The sequence below is a fragment of the Rhinoderma darwinii genome, chromosome 5 (genome assembly GCF_050947455.1).
Source record: "Rhinoderma darwinii isolate aRhiDar2 chromosome 5, aRhiDar2.hap1, whole genome shotgun sequence".
NCBI lineage: Eukaryota > Metazoa > Chordata > Amphibia > Anura > Rhinodermatidae > Rhinoderma > Rhinoderma darwinii.
This window is the reverse complement of record NC_134691.1, coordinates 208,338,507-208,363,370: the sequence shown is the minus strand read 5'-3', so window position 1 is coordinate 208,363,370 and position 24,864 is coordinate 208,338,507. Positions and strand designations below refer to the sequence as shown.

The following is a 24,864-nucleotide window of genomic DNA, read 5'->3' as shown; positions in this document are numbered from 1 at the left end:
AGGACTCTGGCTCTGGGGTAGCCCCTGACATGACAGTCCATGTATGGACAGTGATGTCAGGAGGAGAGGAGTCCCAGGCAGAGAACTAGAAGCGGGTCTGCTCCGGGACTCCCGCTTTCGGGTAGCCCCTGATATTACTGTCCATCTATGGACAGTGATGTCAGGATCAGAGCAGGAGTCCCAGACAGAGCGCAAATAGGAGCAGGAGTCCCAGGCAGAGCTCTAATAACAGAGCGCTCTGCCCGGGACTCCGGCTCTGGGGGTTGCCCCTGATATCACTGTCAGCCAAATACTGTCTAAATTTCACCCTCCCCTTAAAATGCACTAGGGACTCGTCAGTCGCAATTTGTTGTCTAGAGGTATATATATATATAATTTTTTTGGCCAAAAAAGAAATAAGGGGTCTAATTTTGTAGAAATTGGGGTCATCCTGGGGAGGCACTGGGAATTGTTGTTATAATGAACACATTTTTTTAATTGCCTCAAAACTATTCATGGGCGGAATAAGAGCCAGTGGTAGAGAACATCAGTAGACCAGAAGGCTCTTATTGATGTCTTTCTAGTTAGGCCCATATTTAGGACCAATCCCCAATATTGCAGTATTTCTGCTCTACTAGTGGGATGCCACCTGTATGGCTGGGCATAAAAAGAACTAGGGTTTGCTGAAATAAATTGTTGAGCGCATAAATTTGTCTGCTCAACAATCATTTCAACAAGGTGGTCAGAAAGAATGGCTGGAAAAATTATATTTCCGACAACCCTACTGTCTGTACTTGAACCCCTGCAGCAGCATTAAAATCCGGTACTTGAGGGGTGTAGGAGGTTGGGGGCAACTAATTAGGTTCATGTGCAGGTGAAACTGTAACGATAACTCACCTGCGACCGCAGGGACAAAATCTGATCCTACATCACTGTGCCTGATGCGAGCATCCCATATGCCTCTTCCGCAGTGTATGTTCTGCGGGCCATTTTTATTATGTTTTTTACTGTAACTATATATATATATATATATATATGTGTATATATATGTATATATATATATGTACACTGTAGATGTTACAGTAGAGAACTGTATACAAAAAAATTATAATATAGAACTTTTTTTTTTTACATAAAACACTAACGTACGGTAAGAATTTCTTTTTCATTTGTTTTTATTTTATGACATTTAACACTTACTAATTAAAATTGACTAACTTACTATTAAGCCTCGTTCACATCTGCATTGGAGGCAACATTATTCCTTTGTTCAGAACAGCAGAATGTCACAACACAGGTGTGAACATAGCCTGACTAACAGACGGTCTGACGCTGACTGACGGATAGTATGTCGCTGACTGATTGACAATGACTGACGCTGACATTAACCGATTGCCACTGAGTGAAACTAACCTAATGAAGCTGACTGGCACTAACTGACACTGACTAAATTACTGGCTATCTACTTTTTTAGTGTTTTATGATTCAAATTTTTTTTTTTTTTTAAAAAGCAGCTCCCTTATACAATGGGATAGGTAGGGGAGTGATCACAGTGGGGGAACAGTGATCAAGGGGTTAGTTGGGGGTCTTTTTGTATTCCACTAGCTCAACGATGATCCTGGCTCTGATCCCTTCATCATTAATACACCAATAGAGGAGATCAGAGCCTGTAAACAGCTTTTGCTGCACATCTAAACTTTGATTGGTTAGTCTGTACAGGCTCAGGGTATGTGCACACGAGAACTGGCTTTTACGTCGGAAAAGACAGACGGTTTTCAGGAGAAAACAGCTGCGTCGTTTCAGACGTAAAAGCTCCTCCTCGCATTTTGCGAGGCGTCTTTGACGGCCGAACATTTGAGCTGTTCTTCATTGAATTCAATGAAGAACGGCTCAAATTACGTTTCAAAGAAGTGTCCTGCACTTCTTTGACGAGGCAGTCATTTTACGCGTCGTCATGACAGCTGTCAAACGACGACGCGTAAATGACAGCTCGTCGGCACAGTACGTCGGCAAACCCATTCAAATGAATGGGCAGATGTTTGCCGACGTATTGTAGCCGTATTTTCAGGCATAAATCGAGGCATAATGCGCCTCGTTTACGCCTGAAAATAGGTCGTGTGAACCCAGCCTCACTGTCACATTCCCTGTTATTAGAGCTGGTCTGAGTGGTAGACGAGGGTTAAAATATTGAGTGGTTTGCTTAGCTGTCACTCTCAATTATCCAATTAAGCCTCCTTTATAACACCCCTGGTGCTAGACGTCTTTGCTAGAGATTAACTTCCTGGGGCTCATTTGTTCTTTGGCTCCTGCGAGATCTTTGTTACTTTGTTGTCTGACCCCAGCTCCCCGGAACATTCTCTTGTATTCCGATCTTGTACCTCATTTGATTTATAGTGTTTTGACCTCGGAGTGCCTGACTTATCTTGTGTGTCACTGCATTGTACTATGTTACCTCTCTTTATTACCACTGCTTGTCTCTCTACTCTACCTGTCCGCTTCACCTACCAGCAGCTGCCAGGCGAAAGCAAGTTCACCTTTTCCCCTGCAGGATCTCAGTATCATTACATGTCCCTAGATTGCCCACTGCCCGCATTCCCTGTCAGGTAACAATGCCACGTCTCATTTAGATTTTCCCCTGGTAGACAGGGTGAGTTCGCCACCACTTGCCTATTCTGACAGCTTACACCGAGTCTGGTTGTGGGTGCGCCTTTTGCTGGACTGGTATTCTGTTAGTATCATTACACTAACCAAAAGGCAAGATCACCAACAAGGGACCACTCTAATTGGTCCCTTGTTGTCTGCCTGAAGACAAAGTCAGTCTCTCCAAGCAGTCAAGCGCCGCTATGTTACAGCGCCGGAAGCGGATAACATTTAAAGTGCGGATGTAATTGCACGTCCAGGTGCGCAAAGTTACTGATCACCTGGATGTGCAGTTACGTCAAGGTGCGGGAAGGGGTTAAAATATGACAACACGAAAGACAAATAAAAAAGGTTTTATTGTGTTAAAGTAGTAAAACATAAAAAAACTATATAAATTTGGTATCACCGCAATCGTAACGACCCCCCTGAATAAAGTTATTATGTTATTTATATCAGACGGTAAGCGGCGTAAATTTAGGATGCAAAGTAGTAATATCGGATTTTTTGCCATTACCTCCCCAAAAAAAGTTTGATAAAATGTAATCAATAAATTATATGTACCCCAAAATTGTGGCATTAAAAAATACAACTTGTCCCGCCAAAAGCAAGTCCTTATACAGCTATGTCGATGGAAAAATAAAAAAGTTATAGCTCTTTGAATGCGACGATCGAAAAACTGAAAAAATTGGTTGGTCATTAAGGCCTAAAAAGGCCGGTCATTAAAGGGTTAACTTGGGAGTCCTTTTCATAATAAGGGAACAATATCACTTTGCCTCTATTTTAATTTGGATCTGTGAGCTTCCTCACTTTCCCTTAGATTAAAAAAATAAAGAGTACAAACATTCTAAAAATAGTGTAAGGGGTTATTCCCGATGGAGCTGGCGGTTTTATTGGTGCCTCGTGACCTGATGAGCACGGTCTACAAAACTGGGAAACTGAAATTTCTGTACTCCCAACTAATTCGGCTATCCATTTATTTATAATTTGTATCAAATTTGGTCCCTCTAACCCATCTGATATATGGCCTGGACCGGTTTTCAAGGTTCGTAAACTTATTATTCCAAGAAACATTTCTCTGTCTCATCCCCTTTATATCTTTCAACACCTTACCAAGACTGTCCTCCATCACAGCAATCCTGCTTTATGCCTTTACAAGTCCCTCACTGTACCTCCTCATATCATCTCTTAGAAGCAAAACAGGTTATTTTATATCCTTTCTGTAAGGTTAACTCTTTAATCCTCCAATTAATTTTCCTGAGCTATGCTCGGGCAGGAGGAAAAGTACAATATTGTTTTGCCCGAGCACAGCTCAGGCAGCAGTTTGACTGCAGAGAGAGCTGCTTATACTCAGCCGCATCTTTAGGGGGGATTCACACGAGCGTGTATTCGGTCCGTACGGGCCGCGTGGTTTTCACGCGGCACGCATGGACCAATACAAGTCTATGGGGCAGTACAGACAGTCCGTGCTTTTTGCGCAGCGTTTGTCTGCTGCGCAAAAAGCGCGAAAGGTTCAATAACTCTGCGTATTTCGCGCATCACGCACCCATTGAAGTCAATGGGTGCGTGAAAACCACGCAGGTTGCACGGAAGCACTTCCGTGCGAACCGACTGAAACAGCGCACCAGCTGTCAAAGAGATGAATGTAAACAGAAAAGCACCACGTGCTTTTCTGTTTCCGAACATCCAAACGGAGTGTCTTTGCGATGAGCGAAGCCGGACAAGCGAACCGAACTTCACCGGGTTCGGCCGAACTCGTTTTGGCCGAACCCGGCAAAAAAGTTATCGGTACGCGACGTCAGGAGATAGTCACTGTCCATGGTGCTGAAAGAGTTAAACTGTTTCAGCACCATGGACAGTGACTTCCGATCCCAATATACATGAACCTGTAGAAAAAAAAACGAAGTTCTGACTTACCCATAACTCCCGGCTTCTTCCTCCAGTCTGACCTCCCGGGATGACAATTCAGTCCAAGTGACAGCTCCAGCCAATCACAGGCCAAGCACAGGCTGCAGCGGTCACATGGACTTGCACGTCATCCAGGGAGGTGGGGCCCGATGTCGAGAGGCGCGTCACCAAGGACGCGTCACCAAGGCAACGGCCGGGAAGTTCTCGGTAAGTACGAACTTTTTCTTTTTTTTCAACAGGTTTTTTGATATTGTGTTCGGCATTCACTGTCGAGGGTGCTGAAAGAGTTAGCTCTTTCAGCACCTTGGACAGTGACGGGCGTCGACTAGCCTCATCTCTATGATGGCGGCTGCGCGAAAATTACGCAGCCGCGCATCATACACGGATGACACACGCAGCTGTCAAATGGTTTTTGTGCGCGCAAAACGCTGCGTTGTTTGCGCGCGCAAAACGCAACGTCCGTCTGTATCTGCCCTTACTCTGCACAGTAAAAAAATCAGACTAATGTTTCTTTTTACAAATGTCTCCTGTTTGTCTCCTTGTTTTCATTCTTCCTGATCCTCTTGTTTGTAAATGTTCAAACTCCCTGCTATTTCACTTTAAAAAAATGTAACAAGGTGTAAAATTAACCTCTTCACGCGCTGCGCCGCAACTGTACGTCCTGCAGAGGACTTGCTTCCCGCACCAGGAAGTACAGCTGACACTCCAGTCTTGCCTAGAGCGGACCATCGCTGCTGATTTCGGCAATTAACCCCATATATGCGGCAACCGATTGCGGTCGCCACATTTAAGGGCTTTGAAGCGCATCGGCAGCCCCCACTAAGTGATTGTGGGGGCTGCCGATGCTTGTCGTGGCAATCGGAGGCCAGACAATGACCTCCGTGTTTCAATGTACGGAAGCCTTGGAGGAGTAGCTTCTGGCCGGTCCTCCGAAGCTTCCTGTCAGGGTGACTGTCATGTCACAATGACCGTTAGAATACTTTACACTACGTAGGTAGTGTAATGTACTCTAGCAGCGATCAAAGCTGCAAGTCTAAATGTCCCCTAGTGGGACAAGTAAAAAAAGTACAAAAAAGTAATAAAAATGTTTTCAAAAAAGTGTAAAAATAAAAGTTATATGTTATATAAACAAACACTGCTCTTTTTCCTATAATAAGACTTTCAGTATAGGAAAAAAATTAACACGTTAAAAAAAGTACACGTCTGGTATCACCGCGTTCGTAACGACCCCAACTATAAAACTATAATGTTATTTTTCCCGCACGATGAACACCCCAAAAAAATCAATAAACAACTACACCAGAATCGCTATTTTTTGGTCACCACCCCTACCAAAATAGAGAATAAAAAGTTATCAAAGAGTCGCATGTACCCGAAAATAGTACCGATAAAAACTACAACCCGTCCCGCAAAAAAAACAAGCCCTTAAACAGCTTTTTTGACAAAAAAATAAAAAAGTTATAGCTCTCAGAATATGGTTACACAGAAAATAAATGATTTTATAAAAAAGTGATTTTATTGCGTAATAGTACCAACCCGCAAAATAAAGTAAAATTGTCATTTATAGTGCACGGTGAACGCTGCAAAAAAATAAACTAAAGAACATTGTCAGAATTGCTTGTTTTTGGTCACCCGGCTTGCAAAAAAATGTAATAAAAAGTGATCAAAAAATTTGCATGTAACCCAAAATGGTACCAATGAAAAGTACAGATTGTCCCGCAACAAATAAGCCCTCACACAGCTCCGGTGGTGAAAAAATAAAAAAGTTCTGGCTCTCAGAATATGGCGATTCAAAATGTGCAGAATGTCCAAAAAGCATATAAGATCGGGTGCCATTTATTAGTGCGACACCGGCCACATATCTATGAATTATTATTTATTTACCACATTATTATACCCTCTTATTATGCCTTGATGTACTCCACACAGCTTACATATACCCTGATGTACTCCGCACAGATCACATATGCCCCCACATTATAAACTGAAATACCAGCAATACCACAAACAGACTATTACCAAGCAAAATCTGCGCTCCAAAAGCAAAATGGCGTCCCTCTCTTCTGAGCCCTGCAGCGTACCCAAACACTAGTTTGGGCCCACATATATGGCATTGCCATACCCAAGAGGACCCGCTTAACGTTTTATGAGTTATTAGTCTTCAGTGGCACAAACTAGGCACAACATAATATGCACTAAAATGGCATACCAGTGGAAAATTGCAATATTCACACCATCAAGTGGGCATTAACGCCTTTGCGCACTATTACTTAACGTCATGGTGCGGGGGGGGGGTGATGTATGGAGCGGGCTCACGTACAGAAGCCTGTAAAAATAACAATATACTGCAATACATTAGTATTGCAGTATATTGTACCAGCGATCCAGTGATCGCTGGTTCAAGTCCCCTAAGGGGACTAATAAGATGTGTAGAAGAATTTAAGTTATTAGTAGTGAGAAAGAAAAAAGTTTAGAGTTAAAAAGAAAAAACCTTTTCCCATTTTTCTTCTAAAGTAATGTAAAAAAAGAAACAAAATTGTTATCGCTACGTCCATAAAAGGCCGATCTATTACAATATAGCATTATTTAACTCGCACGGTGAACACCTTAAAAAACTTAAATAATTTAAACCGCCAAAATCACAGTTTTTTTGTCAACTTAGCTCTCAAAAAAAATGTAATACAACTTTTTTATCACTTTTTATGTACCAAAAAATACCAATTTAAACTACAGCTCATCCCGCAAAAAAATCAGAGTGACAACCGTGCTTTACACGTCCCCATAGACTTCTATGGGAGCTGTGGGGTCGGGAGAACGGGCAAAAATAGGGCATGCTCCATTTTTTTGACAGCCCGGTTTGAATAGCCCCATTTGGGGTCTATTGTTCCTACTGCGGCCATGTGACTGCCGTCCAAAATACGGCCGGGAATCCCTCTCATGTGAATAGGGCCTTACTAGGGACATTAAAGATGGCCTGGGAAAGGAAGTAATGATTGGACACCAAGCGTAATGCTAAAAGACCCAGCCTTATTCTAACAGGCCATTAAAATAACTTTTATTTCATCATTTAAAAGTAAACATGTGAGTGGGTCAGGTAACTAAGTGAAATAAAAGAATAGTTTGCCTGGTTATTATTAAAACATTACGTATATTTTTCTAAATGAGCTTCCCAATTATACATACTATGGAGAGCACTGGTCCGGACTTATTTCTCCAAAGCACATTGACAACACCTAGCTAACAATTAAACTAAAATATAGACCACATCTAGTGTCTTCATCCCCCCCCCCATGTGTTTTTCTACATCTGCAGTATCACTAGAGCACATTGACACAAGACACACCTCCTATATAAAGACTATGTTTACATCATCATTATGCGCTAAATCGGCCGTAAGTTACGTCATTCTTAAAGCGACCCTCAAAATTCTATTGGTATGTTCTCCATGTTACCCACTTTTATTCCTTGGATAAAATCATTAGATCTACTTGCATTGGCTAGTGATTTCATTACAAAAATGTACAGTAAAGGCGAGAGGGGGAAACCCTACCGAGCCCCCTTATATATTTAAAAGAGGTTAGAGGGACAGCCCTCTTGATTTAAATTTGGGCTGTGGGATGATCATAATGGTGTCGACAATATGCAAACAAGAATGTTGGCACTGAAACCTATTTGGCATAAAGTAGCCTCAATATACCCCAGTGCACTTTGTCAGAAGCTTTTTTTTCTACTGAGAGTAGGCACATGGGGGTACCAGAGAATCGAGCATATCGTATAAGACCGTTGTATTTAACCTGCAGTGCATGTACCACAGTTCCAGGGGGTACGTGGCAGGCACCCAGTGTTGAGTTAGGCTGTCTACACACATCACGGGTTACTTGCGGTTTTCCACGATTTTCGGATAATCACAGAAAAAAAACACGCTAATAATGGGATGCAAGTAGAGAGGTGAAATTAATGGCTCTCTGCTATAAAAAAAAAATTGTGGCCCACAGAGGAAGGAACTGCATTTTAGGTATGCCTGTGATTTTAGAGGTGCTTTTATGTGTATCTGTTTGTACTGGTGTGTATAGGTGTGTACTTAGGTGTGTGTACATGTCTGTACATTTGGATATACTTTATAAAAATCTGTTATAAGGCTTATTCACACATTGCGGTTTTGTCTTGTTTTTCTGGCGCATACATTAGCAAAACCACTGCAAATCAAATGTGACAAAACCGCAGCTTGTGAATAAGCTCTAACACTAATTCCTGTCATAGACATTGGATTTGGGATAAATGTCTGATTGACAAGAATCTGATTCCTGGGACCTCCCCCAACTGTGAGAACTGAGATTCACTGACTCCCATTGCTGTTCATCACTTTTGTCAAATATATTAATGGGGAGTGACAGAAACATCTTAGTTAGGGCACGGCCAGATGTCGTGGAGTTTTTCCGCTGCAAATGTTGGTGCAGATTTGGGGCAATTACGCAACGAATCTGCACCAACATTTGCATATTTGACAGGTAATTCAGATGTAAGAGAAAAGACAGCGGACTTGCCACAGATTTCAGTTTTTGCATTGCAAAGGCTGAAATGCGCCGTGAAATTCCGCTTCTTCTCCACAACAGACAGTGCATTCTGCGAAGGGAAAATTCTGCACCGCAGCCTATGGTCCGCAGCAGAGTTTTCCGCAACGTCTGAACTAACTTGCCTAAGAATTTATTGAAACAACTGTAAAAAATGGCCGCTGGAGAATTCCACTGCGGACTGTCCGCAGCGTAATTCCATAGCAATTCCGCCACGTCTGGACGTGCCCTTACTGTGCTTCCATCACTTGTCGTTGTCTTCAATGGAATCACAGTGCACATGCTTGGCAAAAGTTTCAATGGTATGGGGGCATTATACTGTGTGGCGGCAGAAATGGGGGCATTAGACTGCGGTGAAGGAACTATAGGGGCATTATACTGTATTGGAGCAGATATGGGGCATTATACTGTGGAGGGCAGTTATGGGGGCATTATACTGTGCAAAGGGCAGTTATGGGGGCATTATACTGTGTGGAGGGCAGTTATGGGAACATTTTATTGTGTAAGGGCAGCTATAGGGGCGTTATACTGTATGGGGGCAGCTATGGGGCATTATACAGTGTGGGAGGCACTGCAGGGGCATTATACTCTGTAGAAGGCACTATAGGGTCAGTATACTGTATGGGGACAGCTATAGGGGCATTATACTGTTTGGGGGCACTAATAGGTCATTATACTATGAAGAGGCAGCTATGGGGGCATTATTCTGTGTAGGGAAGCACTATAGGGTCAATATACTGTGCAGGGGCCGCTATGGGGCCATTATACTGTGAGGGGGGTCACTGGGGGGGTCATTATACTATGTTGGGGGAACTAAGGGGTTATTATGCTGTGTGGGGGCACCTATGGGAGCATTATTCTGTGTGAGGGGAAACCATAGGGGCATTATCCTGTGTGGGAGCAGCTATAGGGGCATTATCCTGTGTGGGGGCAGTGAATAAGGGCATTATATTGTGTGGGGGCTACTAAGGGGTCATTATACTGTGTGGGTTGGGGCCAACTCAGATGTGTTTCGCCCCCCCCCAGTTAACTGTGCAGGGTGTCTGCCCTGCTCTCCCTGTTGCCGATCAGCTGTCCATCGTTGCTGATTTCGGCAATTAACCCCTTAGATTCTGCAAATCGATTGTGATCGTCACATTTATGGGGTTTGTAGTACCTCGGCAGCCCCCGCAATGCGATTTCTTCACTAGCCCTATAAGCAGCACAAGGCTCTATAAAGTGTCCTCATCTCCGTAGCAAATGATGATGTGGGGTTTTTAGTGAAAAACTACTGGACCTAAAAAATTAGGCCTCAAGCACACTTCAGTGAAATGCTTCAGTGTGCTATCCATTTTTTTTAATGGAAAGCACACTGACCCATTCATATCTATGGAGCCATGCACACTTCCGTTATTTTTAACGGAACAGTGTGGCTGTTCCGACAAAAATAGAACAGGTCATATTCCGGTCCGTATTTTGTGGATCAGTCTCGGCCATTCTATTCCTTTGGTCCGTTAAAACAACGGACTGCACACGGAAGCCAGCTGTGTGCAGTCCGTGTTTTGCGGATCCATGATTCGCGGACGTATATTTGGCAATGGATGTGTGCTTGAGGCCTTAGTATGGGCCATTATATTGAATAATTTTGTATCATTGCATTTCATTTGATTCCATTTTAGCATGATTCTAGTACTGTTTTTTTGTTTTTTTTATCGTTCACTGTTCCGTATAAACAACATGTTAACTTCATTCTGTGGGTCGATACAATTACAGCGATACCAAATTTATATTGCTTTTTTTTACGTTTTACTACATTCCCACAATAAAAATACTCTTCTAAAAAAAAAATCATGTTTCAGTGTCGCCATTTTCTGAGAGCCATAACTTTTTTATTTTTCAGTTGTCAGTTTATATCGCTGTGGGAGGTCTTGTTTTTTGTGTGACAAACTGTAGTTTTTGTGGGTACCATTTCAATTATAAAGAACTTGATCAAGGAAACAGCGCGATTATTGTTTTTATTACTTAAAACTTTTATTTTTCGGAAAAACATTTTTTTACATTTACTTGGGGACCTGAAGGCCTGATTGTCTGATCCCTGGTACAATACACTGCACTGCTTATGTATTGCAGTGTATTGTAACTGTCATTTTTTAACTGACAGTTAGGGTATGTTCACACGGCAGCGTCCATAACGGCTGAAATTACGGGGCTGTTTTCAGGAGAAAACAGCACCGTAATTTCAGCCGTAATGGCATGTTGAGGCACTTTTTGCTGCGTCCATTACGGACGTTAAATGGAGCTGATTTTCCATGGAGTCCATGGAAAACGGCTCCATTTACGTCTGAAGAAGTGACAGGCACTTCTTTGACGCGGGCGTCTTTTTTACGCCCCGCCTTTTGACAGCGGGGCGTAAAAAAAATGACCGTCTGCACAGAACATCATAAGACCCATTCTAATGAATGGGCAGATGTTTGCCGACGCTATTGAGCCGCTATTTCTGACGTAATTCGGGGCAAAAACGCCCGAATTACGTCCGTAAATAGTGTGTGTGAACATACCCTTAGACTATTAGGTTCTGCCTTGGGCAGGACATAATAGGCTTCTGTGCATGGCCAACCAGGAAGCCATTGCTAGGCTTCCTGGTTGCCATAACAACCATCGGCACCCCACGATTGCTCGTGGGGGGGCGATGGGGTACAGAGGGAGCCCCCTCCCTTTGTCAACCACTTAAATGTGGTGGTTGCAGCAGGAGGTCAGCAGTATATCACAGCTGACACCAGCTGAAGATGAAACGGGCACAGCTCCTGTGCCCGCTTCATCTACAGGACGTGACTGTACGCTCATTAGTGGAAAGCCAGCCTCAAAGTGGACGTACAGTCACGTCCAATAGTGGGACTAAGTTAAGATAGGCAAGATTCTTTTGCTGCAAGTGGAGAATATGTCTGAGAATGTAAATTATGGATGTGCCCTTAACACTTAATATCAGTGGTAATGATTATAGATTAGGGTAGAGAGTTCACAAATGTGATGGGAAGTTAGAAATATATATTCTGTATATGTAATGTGTTTACTTAGATACGACATAGACAGACATTTCAACTTTTATGTATTGTATGCTGGGACTTCAAATGTTTAACTTACAATATTAAAGAGCATTTAGAGTGTAAAGCTTTGATCGACAGAATTCAGAAGACAAATTGTACTCCTATGATGCGCAGCTGTTTCTGTTAGGGTATGTGCACACGGTAGCAGGCTTTTACGTCTGAAAAGACAGACTGTTTTCAGGAGAAAACAGCTGCCTCGTTTCAGACGTAAAAGCTCCTCCTCGCATTTTGCGAGGCTTCTCTGACAGCCGTAAATTTTGAGCTGTGCTTCATTGAGTTCAATGAAGAACGGCTCAAATTACGTCTGAAAGAAGTGCCCTGCACTTCTTTTGATGAGGCTGTATTTTTACGCGTCGTCGTTTGACAGCTGTCAAACGACGACGCGTAAATAACAGGTCGTCTGCACAGTATGTCGGCAAACCCATTCAAATGAATGGGCAGATGTTTTTCCGACGTATTGTAGCCCTATTTTCAGGCGTAAATCGAGGCATAATATACCTTGTTTACGCCTGAAAATAGGTCGTGTGAAGCCAGCCTTACAGTTAATCACTTTGTTTCAACTTACATATGAAAATGATGATCATTATCACCTGTTTGGTATAATTGGTTAATCACACACCTGACTATAATCCTACGAAATCCACGACTTTGTGGAAATGTACCTAGAAGAATTGATGCTGTTAAGGGTAAAGGGTGGTCACTCCAAATATTGATTTGATTTAGATTTCTCTTCTGTTCATTCACTTTGTATTTTATTACTTGATATAAAAAAAAACTATTAACACTTCTATTTTTTAAAGCATTCGAACTTTGCAGCATTTTTCCACAACTGCCTAAAACTTTTGAACAGTACTGAATATATTAATTTTTTTCATTTGTTTATATTTATTTATTCATATTTTTCTTTTAAGACCGTTGAAAACTGTGTGTGCATTCTGAGAAACCTTTCCTACCGGCTAGCTGCAGAAACTTCTCAGGGACAGCAAATTGGAACTGATGAACTTGATGGATTGCTTTGTGGTGAGACCAATTGCAAGGATACTGAAAGTTCAGGTTGCTGGGGGAAAAAGAAGAAGAAAAAGAAATCCCTAGATCAGGTAAACAATTCTGTTGGTCTTTTACTACAAAAACGTGAATTTGAAGTGTCCTACCTTTGTGCTTAATGCAATACAGGGTGTGCAGATTGTAGTGTCTAAATTTTATGTAAAGTTTTTTTAACTGAAACCAATATACATATCCAGAAAAATACTTAGAGGTAGCAATATTGTATAGTGAAAAATAGAATAACAAAATAAAAGACTGCAGCAATATGGAATATAAGTAACAAAGAATACTACAGATATAAATCCACTGTGTTCATGAGGGGAGCGCTACCAGTGTCTGATAGCTGCCATGTATCTGCTTGTATACATGGCAGTTGTCAATCACTGGTGGGAGGTGCTGGCAGGGGGAAATAGGCACGCACATACACTACCGTTCAAAAGTTTAGGGTCACTTAGAAATTTCCTTATTTTTGAAAGAAAAGCACAGTTTTTTTCAATGAAGATAACATTAAATTAATCAGAAATACACTCTATACATTGTTAATGTGCTAAATGACTATTCTAGCTGCAAACGTCTGGTTTTTAATGCAATATCTATATAGGTGTATAGAGGCCCATTTCCAGCAACCATCACTCCTGTGTTCTAATGGTACATTGTGTTTGCTAACTGTGTTAGAAGGCTAATGGATGATTAGAAAACACTTGAAAACCCTTATGCAATTATGTTAGCACCGCTGTAAACAATTTTGCTGTTTAGAGGAGCTATAAAACTGACCTTCCTTTGAGCTAGTTGAGAATCTGGAGCATTACATTTGTGGGTTCGATTAAACTCTCAAAATGGCTAGAAAAAGAGAGCTTTCATGTGAAACTCGACAGTCTATTCTTGTTCTTAGAAATGAAGGCTATTCCATGCGAGAAATTGCCAAGAAACTGAAGATTTCCTACAACGGTGTGTACTACTCCCTTCAGAGGACAGCACACACAGGCTCTAACCAGAGTAGAAAGAGAAGTGGGAGGCCCCGCTGCACAACTGAGCAACAAGACAAGTACATTAGAGTCTCTAGTTTGAGAAATAGATGCCTCACAGGTCCTCAACTGGCAGCTTCATTAAATAGTACCCGCAAAACGCCAGTGTCAACGTCTACAGTGAAGAGGCGACTCCGGGATGCTGGCCTTCAGGGCAGTGTGGCAAAGAAAAAGCCATATCTGAGACTGGCTAATAAAAGGAAAAGATTAATATGGGCAAAAGCACACAGACGTTGAACAGAGGAAGATTGGAAAAAAGTGTTATGGACAGACGAATCGAAGTTTGAGGTGTTTGGATCACACAGAAGAACATTTGTGAGACGCAGAACAACTGAAAAGATGCTGGAAGAGTGCCTGACGCCATCTGTCAAGCATGGTGGAGGTAATGTGATGGTCTGGGGTTGCTTTGGTGCTGGTAAAGTGGGAGATTTGTACAAGGTAAAAGGGATTTTGAATAAGTAAGGCTATCCATTTTGCAACGCCATGCCACACCCTGTGGACAGCGCTTGATTGGAGCCAATTTCATCCTACAACAGGACAATGACCCAAAGCACACCTCCAAATTATGCAAGAACTATTTAGGGAAGCAGCAGGCAGCTGGTATTCTATCTGTAATGGAGTGGCCAGCACAGTCACCAGATCTCAACCCCATAGAGCTGTTGTTGGAGCAGCTTGACCGTATGGTACGCAAGAAGTGCCCATCAAGCCAATCCAACTTGTGGGAGGGGCTTCTGGAAGCATGGGGTGAAATTTCTCCCGATTACCTCAGCAAATTAACAGCTAGAATGCCAAAGGTCTGCAATGCTGTAATTGCTGCAAATAGAGCATTCTTTGACGAAAGCAAAGTTTGAAGGAGAAAATTATTATTTGAAATAAAAATCATTATTTCTAACCTTGTCAATGTCTTGACTATATTTTCTAGTCATTTTGCAACTCATTTGATAAATATAAGTGTGAGTTTTCATGGAAAACACAAAATTGTCTGGGTGACCCCAAACTTTTGAACGGTAGTGTATGACGGGAGATTTTCCGACATATATGCCAAACTTAAAGGGAAAATGTGCGGTCAACAGAGCGCATATACCAAATGTATTATGCGTCTGATTCTTCAACTGTATTGCAAGTGCCCTGCGTCGGACATACATAGCGCATTTCATCTATAGCGCACTACAAATGTGGAATTACAAAGCTAAACAATTCAAGTACAGAGCTCTATAGCAATTAGGTTCACACACCTATGTCACAAATCATTGCAATCCGATATTCTATTTCTATTTGTGATATGTTTGTGATATATATTTGATAAATTGTTTTTATTGATAAATATTGTGGTACACGGTATATTTTGTCTGTCTGCTTTTATCCACATTTTTATATAAATACATTTTCAAATACCCTTTTTGTGTATTGCTTAAGGGACAGTAATTGATTTTAAGTACATAGTTCTATTTTATAAATCACTAGTGAGACCTTACATGGAATATTAATGTGTACAGTTTTGGGCACCCATGCACAAGAAAGACATATTACAGCTTGAGTTGGTTCAAAGACGGGTAACTAAAGTAATACATGGAATGGGTGGATTACTGTACCCACAAAGATTTTTAACCCCTTAATGACCGCCTATATGCGTTTTCACGTCGGCCATTAAGGGTACTTATGCCAGAACACCGCCTTTTCATGGCGGCACTTTGCCATAAGATAGCGCCCCTGGGAGGCGCTTAAACTCTGTGTACTCAGCTACGGAAGTCGCTGAGGCCTCGGAGCACAGACCGAGGTTACTTTTGTCCGGTCCACGGTCACGTGATCGCCGTTATTCACCGAATAACTGCGATCGCTGTAAAAACAGCGGTGTTTAGTTCTCTCTCTTCTCTCACAGAATATATTCTGTGAGAGAAGAGAGAAATGGTCAAAATAGGGGCCAGCACCCCCTATTAGACCCCTGATCAATCCCCCCTTCCGCCCCCCCGTACCTGATCATCAAAATGGCGTGACTGACTGTCACGTCACAATGACAGAACACATTACACTACGTAGGTAGTGTAATGTGTTCTAGCACGATCAGAGCTGCAAGTCTAAATGTCCCCTAGTGGGACTAGTAAAAAAAAGATAATAAAAATGTTTTAAAAAAGTTTAAAAATAAAAGTTAAATGCTGTTTTTTTCCTATAATAAGTCTTTTATTATAGGAAAAAAATTAACTTGTTAAAAAAGTACATATATCTGGGGCTGAGCTAGCGGCGGACCTGAATGGACGTGTGCTGCTGAGCTCCGTAACTACCGACAGCTCATTTATCGCATAAGTTAGCGTGTTACAGCCAGCCATGGTCAAGATCGGCGGCAGTAAGTCCAGAGACGACCAGGATCCCCCCAGAACACTCGGGGCTCAAAGAAACATGGAGAAGTTTGTGAAAAGGGGGCCGGTGGGTGCAGGCGGACATGTGGCCAAGATGGCGCCGTCCTCCTCTCGCTCCCGGGAAGAAGATGTTGCAGGAGCAGCAGATGATAGCAGTGATGCAGGCAGCACTTCGACAGACTTGCCACTCACTAGAGACTTCTTCACAAAGGTACTTAATAAGGCTTTGGAGCCTTTGGTTAGAGATTTGGCAGACATTAAGCAAGATATGAGGCAAGTGGGGCAAAGGGTAGAGAAGCTGGAAGCTACTCAGGCGGCAATGCTTGATTTTAACACGGCAGTCACACAATGCTTCTCCTCGTGTCAAAAGCACTTTAATTCAGTATTCCGGGCCCTAGAAGACCAGGAGAATAGGAACCGCAGGAACAATCTGCGTTTTAGAGGGGTGCCAGAATCCATCACTGCGGATGCTCTTATGGAAACTATAAAGGGACTTTGCCGCTCACTGATTGGCCCTAATACACATGCGGACATTGTTTTGGAGAGGGCCCACAGAGCTTTGCGCCCTAAACCAACTGCCTCAGACCCCCCGAGGGACGTAATATGCAGATTTCTGAACTACACGGATAAGGACGCTGTGCTGACTAAAGCAAGAAACACAGATGCCCTTACTTTACAAGGTTCTGTTATCTCTATATATCAAGATCTGGCATCTAGTACCCTTCAAAAACGTCGTCATCTGAAGCCGCTTACTGATCATTTAAGGAATAAGAATGTCATGTATCGCTGGACATTCCCGTTTGGATTATCATTCTTCTATGAAGGTCGTCGTATGTTGGTCTCATCCGTGACAGATCTGGAATCCGTATATGCGCACTTGGATATAGAACCACTGGATATTGAAGACTGGGATCCGGTCTTGGATTTGACGTCTCTCCCTGCTACAGCCCACTTGACACCATGGGAAGATGTTCCAGCTCCTAAATGTCAACGTAGCAAGAAGAAATCGGGACGTTTGGGCTCGCGTAGATTAGCAGGGGAAAGAGAGGAACTGCCTTGAATAACGGCGGGATAACATGCTTTATCCCATTATACTCTTTATTTTGACCATGGCGTGGACTGCTATGGCTAGATGAGCTGATTGTGACGATATATGGTTAACTTACCAGATTGCCCCCGGTGGAAGGTTCTGTGTGAACCGTTATTGTTCTTGTTCTCAGTTGTGGGGTACTGTCCCCCATCTTTGTTATTTTTGTTATCTATGTTATTTATGTTTGCTCTTCCCGTCCCTGTCCTGTCGTTGGTACTTTTCGTCCCACATGTGTGCCTTATCTATGGTCCCGTGGTACTATGGAGAATGTGGGTTGTATCTCTTGGCTCGCCGTCATATGGTAGCAGAAAGTTTATATGTTGGGTACTTGCCTGTCTGATTTGGGGATGTGATAGTGTAACATACCTTTGCAATGTAATATGGCTGCTCTGAAGATAGTATCTTATAATGTGAAGGGCTGCAACTCCCCCTCAAAGCGATGCCAAATTTTTTCTTTTATGAAGAAAGCAAAATGTGATGTCCTTATGTTGCAAGAAACACATTTTAAGAAGGATCATTATCCAAATCTTTCCTTTTCTCACTTTCCAGTATGGTTTCATTGTGGTAGCAATAGTGGGGCCTCCAGAGGGGTGAGTGTGGGTTTTGGAAAAAATGTACCATTTGTCTGTTTATCTACCACTCTGGATCCAGAGGGCAGATTTATTATATTGAAAGGTAAGATAGGCACTCAATTAGTCACGTTTGTAAATCTATACGCTCCTAATGTTGGACAGGTATTATGGTTGAGTAAGGTACTACTGGTAGTAGATTCCGTGGCAGAGGGTATGACTATTATAGGAGGGGACATCAACCTGGTTATGGATCCTTTAATGGATTCATCCGTTAAAAAATCGGCTTTATCATATAGAGCTCTGAGGAGGGTAAAAACTTATTTGGAGGACCGTGGCCTGGTTGATGTATGGCGATGTTTTCATCCCACGGAGGTGGATTACGCCTTTTATTCTCATGTGCATAATTCCTATCAAAGATTAGACCACTTTTTTCTGCACAAAACTAACCTTCAACATTGTAGTAACACAAGTATAGGTTCCAGAGTGCATTCAGATCACGCACCGGTTTTTCTGTCATTACAGTTAGCTAACACACAAAGCAGATCGCCAAGGTGGAGGATTAATGACTCGGTATTAGGGCGAGGAGATGTAAAGAAGAATGTCAAACAAAAGTTGGAAGAGTATTTTAGACTAAATGCTTTACCAGACTCTTCCCCCCAGGTGGTTTGGGACGCTCACAAAGCTGTAGTTAGAGGGCACCTGATCAGCATATGTTCTCATATAAAAAAGGAAAGAGATAGAGAGGTAGAGGTACTTCTGTCCCAGATCCAGAAATTGGAAAAAATTCATAAGCAGTCCCTGGCTAGCCGACATTTGACTGAACTAAACGACCTTAGATCCCAGCTTAAAAACTTACTTAACGCTTCGTCAGCTAAATATTTTGAGAAGTCCCGACAAAATTTTTACGCTCATGGCAACAAAGCCTCTAAATTCATATCCAAAAGGGTCAAACAGCGGCAGGTTAACAACCATGTCCATATGTTAAAGTCACCTGATGGCAGTTTGACTTACTCAGCTCCTAAAATAGCTTCTTTGTTTAGAGACTTTTATCATAATCTTTATAATTTGGAGAAATCACTACCCTCGGAGTGTCTGGCAGAGAGACCAGGGCTCATATCCTCTTTTTTAGACTCTCTCTCTCTTCCGGTCATCTCCGAGACGCAGGGGGAAGTGTTAGCAGAACCATTTACTTTGGCTGAACTGGAGACAGCAGTAAAGCAGTCCCCAGCGGGGAAGTGCCCGGGGCCAGATGGTTTATCTATAGAATATTATAGATCCTTCGGAGAGATTCTCCTCCCTCGCTTACTACGCATTGCAAATCTTACCACTGAAGGAGTACCTCTATCTGTAGATATGTCAAGGGCATATATATCCCTCATACCCAAAGAGGGGAAGGACCATACGATCTGTGCTAACTTCAGACCTATCTCACTTTTGAATATGGATCTGAAGCTGATAGCAAAGATGCTGGCATCTCGTTTAAAACTGATCCTCCCAGACATTATTTCACCTGATCAGGTCGGATTTGTAATGCAAAGAGAGGGAAAGGACAACTCTACGAGAGTACTACACTTATTACATCACGCACAAAAAAACAGGGTTCCAACAGTCCTTCTCAGCACGGATGCGGAGAAGGCCTTTGATAGGGTTAGTTGGAATTTTATGAGACAGACTATGCGGGCATTCCACCTCCCTACACCATTCATTAATGCGGTTTTTTTCAATGTATGCATCCCCCTCGGCAGTTATTACTGTGAACGGGGCCATGTCCTCCCCTTTTGAAATTAGCAATGGCACCCGGCAGGGGTGTCCTCTTTCCCCCCTGCTGTTTGTCATGGTGATGGAGACTTTGATGCAGTCTATACGTTTAAAGTCAGATATAGCGGGTATGTGGGTAGGGGGGGTGGAACATAAAGTAGCAGCTTACGCAGATGACCTGCTACTGATTGTCACGAACCCTATTATTGCACTCCCAAAAATAAAAGAAGTATTGGACTCCTTTGGGTACATTTCCAATTTCTTGATTAACGCAAGTAAATCAAAAGCGATGGGGATAGCGGTGTCGCCAGAGTGTAGAGAAAAACTGAGGGCTAATTCGGACTTTGACTGGTCATCACCCCATATATCCTATCTAGGGATAAAGATGTGCGCAAATTGTGACGAGTTGTTCTCCTTGAACTTTTTACCACTCCTGTCCTCTTTACCAGACCTGTTACAACGATTAGACTTGCCTTATCTGTCTTGGTTTGGTAGAAAGAACATTGTTATGTCCTATGTCCTGCCTAAGCTTACTTATCTGATGCAAACATTGCCAGTAGCTATTCCTCGGCTATATTTCTCTCGTATAATCAGATTATTTGCTAAGTTTATCTGGAAGGGGAAAAGGGCGCGTATCGCGAGAGTCATTCTGACTCGGCAAAAAAGAACAGGGGGTATTGGTTTCCCAGACCCAGAACAATATTATAGAGCAATTCATTTAGCTAGGGTGCTTGATTGGGTGCGAGCACCTAGACATAAACTGTGGGTGCCGTTGGAGAACGCACTCTCCCCGTCACCGCTCAGGACTCTAGTATTTATAGACCCCTCTATGCTTTCGGATTGCGGCCCCTCGAATCCCTTTACACGGGCAACACTTTCAGTCTGGAAAGGGTTTGTAGCTAGCTTAGGGGGAATACAGCTGCCATCTCCTCTGATAGAGGTAAGAGATATTATAGGGGCAGCCACAAAAGCAGTAAGGGATAGTGCTCCGTTACATGTTAGCAGCTCTCAGATGCCGCTGGCTCAGCTATTAGATGATGAGGGTTGTCTAATTTCCCATTCTGCTCTGCTGTCTAAATTATCGATTAACGAGGGGAATTTTTTACTTCTTGCATATATAAAGTCTGTTACTCTTACATGTTGTAGGTCCACCTCGTTTCACAGAGAAGCTAATTGGTTTGAAACACTATGTTCCCAGAATCGCACGCCGGTGAAGAGTATTTCTCAGATTTATAGAAGGATTTCTGTCCCTCTTGCAACTAGACCTCCATACTATATAGGATTGTGGGAAAGAGATCTGGGAAGGAAATTTTCTGAGGCCGAAATATCCCGAATATTGATCGCCCCACACAAAGCATCCAGATGCATTAAGATTCAGGAGAACAGTTATAAAATACTATCCTGTTGGTACAGGACACCAGATAAGACCTGCATGTATAGCTCCATGCATCCAGATACGTGCTGGCGTTGCAAGAGGGACAGAGGCACTTTTTATCATGTGTGGTGGGAATGTGCCCCGCTGAAAGAATGGTGGGGGGAAATTTTCTCAATATGTAACTCTGTGTGTAAGGGAACAATCCCGGTATCACCGGAAATTGCGTTACTTTCTGTTGCAGATTCTTCAGTTCCGGTAGTCCCATCTGCTTTATTCAAATTACTGATAGTGGCGGCTAGGCTTTTAATACCCCTACACTTGCTAACAGATACAGTTCCATCCTTAGATCATTGGATTGCGAGGGTAGATCAGATCTATAGGTTTGAGGAGTTATCTCATTGGAACTCACATTCGAGAGATAAATTTCTTAAGATATGGCATCCATGGAAAAAGTTCCGTAAATTTGTGTGACAGGATTTATTGAGAAGTAAGAGGTTAAAGTTATACCTTTGTAAGTGAAATGTAATGCTTGTCAATGATGTACCAATGACATCCCTCCTTTCCCCCCCCCCCTTGGGTTATTACCTGGTTCAATTTCCTCTTTCATGTTCCCCCTCCCCTTTTATGGTCTGTAAAGTACTTATAATATGGCATGGAATGTATTGCTTATCTGAGCAGACATATATCTTCTGTATTGTTGGAAAATTCAATAAAAAATGTAAATATAAAAAAAAAAAAAAAAAAAAGTACATATATCTGATATCACTGCGTTCGTAACGACCCCAACTATAAAACTATATTATTTCTCCCCCACGATGAACACCGCAAAAAAATACCACCCCTCTCAAAATATACAATAAAAAGTGATCAAAAAGTCGCATGTACGCCAAAAAACAAGCCCTTTACTTTGACTGAAAAATAAAAAGTTATGGCTCTCAGAATATGGTGACACAAAAAAATAATTATTTTATAATAAGTGATTTTATTGTGCAGACGCTGCAAAACATAAAAAAAACTATATACATATGGTATCGCCGTAATAGCACCGACCCGCAGAATAAAGTGAAATGGTCATTTATAGCCCAGGGTGAATGGCGTAAAGAAAAATAATAAAAAACATTGTCAGAATTGATGGTTTTTGGTCATCTTGCTTGCCAAAAAATGGAATAAGAAGTGATTAAAAAAATTGCATGTACCCCTAAAATGGTACCAATGAAAACTGCAGATTGTCCCGCAACAAATAAGCCCCCATACAGCTCCTGTGAAGAAAAAAATAAAAAAGTTCTGGTTATCAGAATATGGCGATGCAAAACGTGCAGTGTTCCAAAAGCGGATAAGATTGGGCACCATTTATCAGTGCGACACTGGCCACATATCTGCAGATTATTATTTATTTACCACATTATTATACCCTCTTATTATGCCCTGAAGTACCCCGCACAGATTACATATGCCCCCACACTATAAACTGAAATACCAGCAAAACGCCAAACAGAACTACAACCAAGCTAAATCTTCTCTCCAAAAGCCAAATGCCACTCCTTCCCTTGTGAGACCTGCAGCGTAATGTATGGAGCGGGCTAACGTGTATTGTACCAGATATCTACTGATTGCTGGTTCAAGTCCCCTAGGGGGACTAATAAAATGTGTAAAAACAAAAGTAAATTATTAATAGTGAAAAAAATGTAATAAATATTTAAAGTAAAAATATTTTCACATTTCTTTTCTAAAGTAATGTAAAAAAATACACAAAATTGGTATCGCTGTGTCTGTAAAAGTCCAAACTATTATAATATACCATTATTTAACTCGCATGGTGAATGCCGTGAAAAGTAAAGCATTTAAAACGGCAAAATCGCTGTTTTTTTTGTTCATCCTTGGCTCAACCAAAAAATTTTATAAACAGTGCTCAAATAGTTGTAAGTACCAAAAATTGGTACCAATAAAAACTACAGCTCGTTCCACAAAAAATAAGCCCTCACACCACTCTATTCTCTTGGAAAGCAGGGAGGGAAAAACTAAAAAGAAAGAGCAAAAATGGATCAGTCCGGAAAGGGTTAATTACTTTCTAATGAAAAAAACATTTATGACCATATGTGGGGTATTGCTGTACTCAGGAGAAATTGCTTTAAAATTTTGGGGTGCTTTTTCCTCCTTTATCCTTTGTTAAATTTGAAAAATTCAACATTTTAGTGGAAATAATGTTGATATTCATTTTCACGGCTTAATTCTAATAAATTCTTCAAAAGACCTGTGGGGTCTAAATGCTCACTATACCTCTAGATAGATTCCTTAAGTGGTGTAGTTTCCAAAAAGGGGGTCACTTTTGTCTGGTTTCCACTGTTTTGGTCTCTCAGGGGCTTTGCAAATTCTACATGGCACCCGTAAACCATTTCAGCTAAATTTGAGCTCCAAAAGCCAAATAGCGCTCCTTCCCTTCTAAGCCCCGCTACTGGTCCAAACAGCAGTTTATTACCACGTATGATGTATTTACGTAATCGGGAGAAATTGTTTTACAAATGTTGGGGTGTTTTTTCTCCTTTATTCCTTGTAAAAATTAAAAATGTCTAAATGTTTTCAGAAAAAATGTAGATTTTTACCTTTACAGACTAATTTTAATAAATTCAGTAAAACAACAGTGGAGTCAAACTGCTAACTTTACCCCTAGAAAAATTCCTTGAGGGGTGTAGTTTCCAAAATGTGGTCACTTTTGGGGCGTTTCCACTGTTTTGGTCCCTCCAGTTCATTGCAAACGTGACACGGCGCTGAAAACTATTCCAGCAAAATCCAAAATCCAAATGGTGCTTCTTCTCTACTGAGCCGTGCTGTGGGTTCAAACAGCAGTTTATTACCACATATGGGGTATTCCTATAATCGGGAGAAATTGCTTTACATATGTTGGGGTGTTTTTTCTCCTTTATTCCTTGTAAAAAATAAATTAAAAAAAACGTGTTTTTTTTTTCCAGTTTCGAAAATGGGGTCAATTTTTGGGGGTCTTTACTGTTTTGGCACCACAAGACCTCTTCAAACCTTGACATGGTGCCTAAAATATATTCTATAAAAAGGAGGCCCCAAAATCCTCTAGGTGCTCCTTTGCTTCTGAGGCCTGTATTTCAGTCCATTATCACACTAGGGCCACATGTGGGATATTTCTAAAAACTGCAGAATATGGGCAATAAATATTGAGTTGCATTTCTCAGGTAAAACCTTCTGTGGTACAGAAAAAAATGTATTACAAATGAATTTTGGCACAAAAAAATGAAATTTGTACATTTCACCACTACTTTGCTTTAATTCCTGTGAAACGCCTAAAGGGTTAAAACACTTTCTGAATGCTGTTTTGAATACTTTGAGGGAATGCATTTTTCAAAATGGGGTGATTTATGGGGACTTTCTAATATATAAGGTCATCAAAGCCACTTCAGAACTGAACTGGTCCCTGAAAAAATTGCCTTTTGAAATTTTCTT

The 24,864-nt window shown here is 41.7% G+C and overlaps 1 protein-coding gene across 4 annotated transcripts in view; it reads left to right on the top strand.

Moving 5' to 3' along the window:
• The window catches only part of CTNND2 (catenin delta 2), a 794,124-nt gene that overhangs the window by 513,757 nt on the left and 255,503 nt on the right, over positions 1 to 24,864 (top strand). For all 4 annotated transcript variants that reach the window (XM_075826901.1, XM_075826902.1, XM_075826899.1 and 1 more), the window contains exon 14: positions 13,090 to 13,275. In XM_075826901.1, coding sequence (XP_075683016.1) covers positions 13,090 to 13,275 — 186 coding nt within the window. The remainder of the gene's footprint in view (positions 1 to 13,089; positions 13,276 to 24,864) is intronic.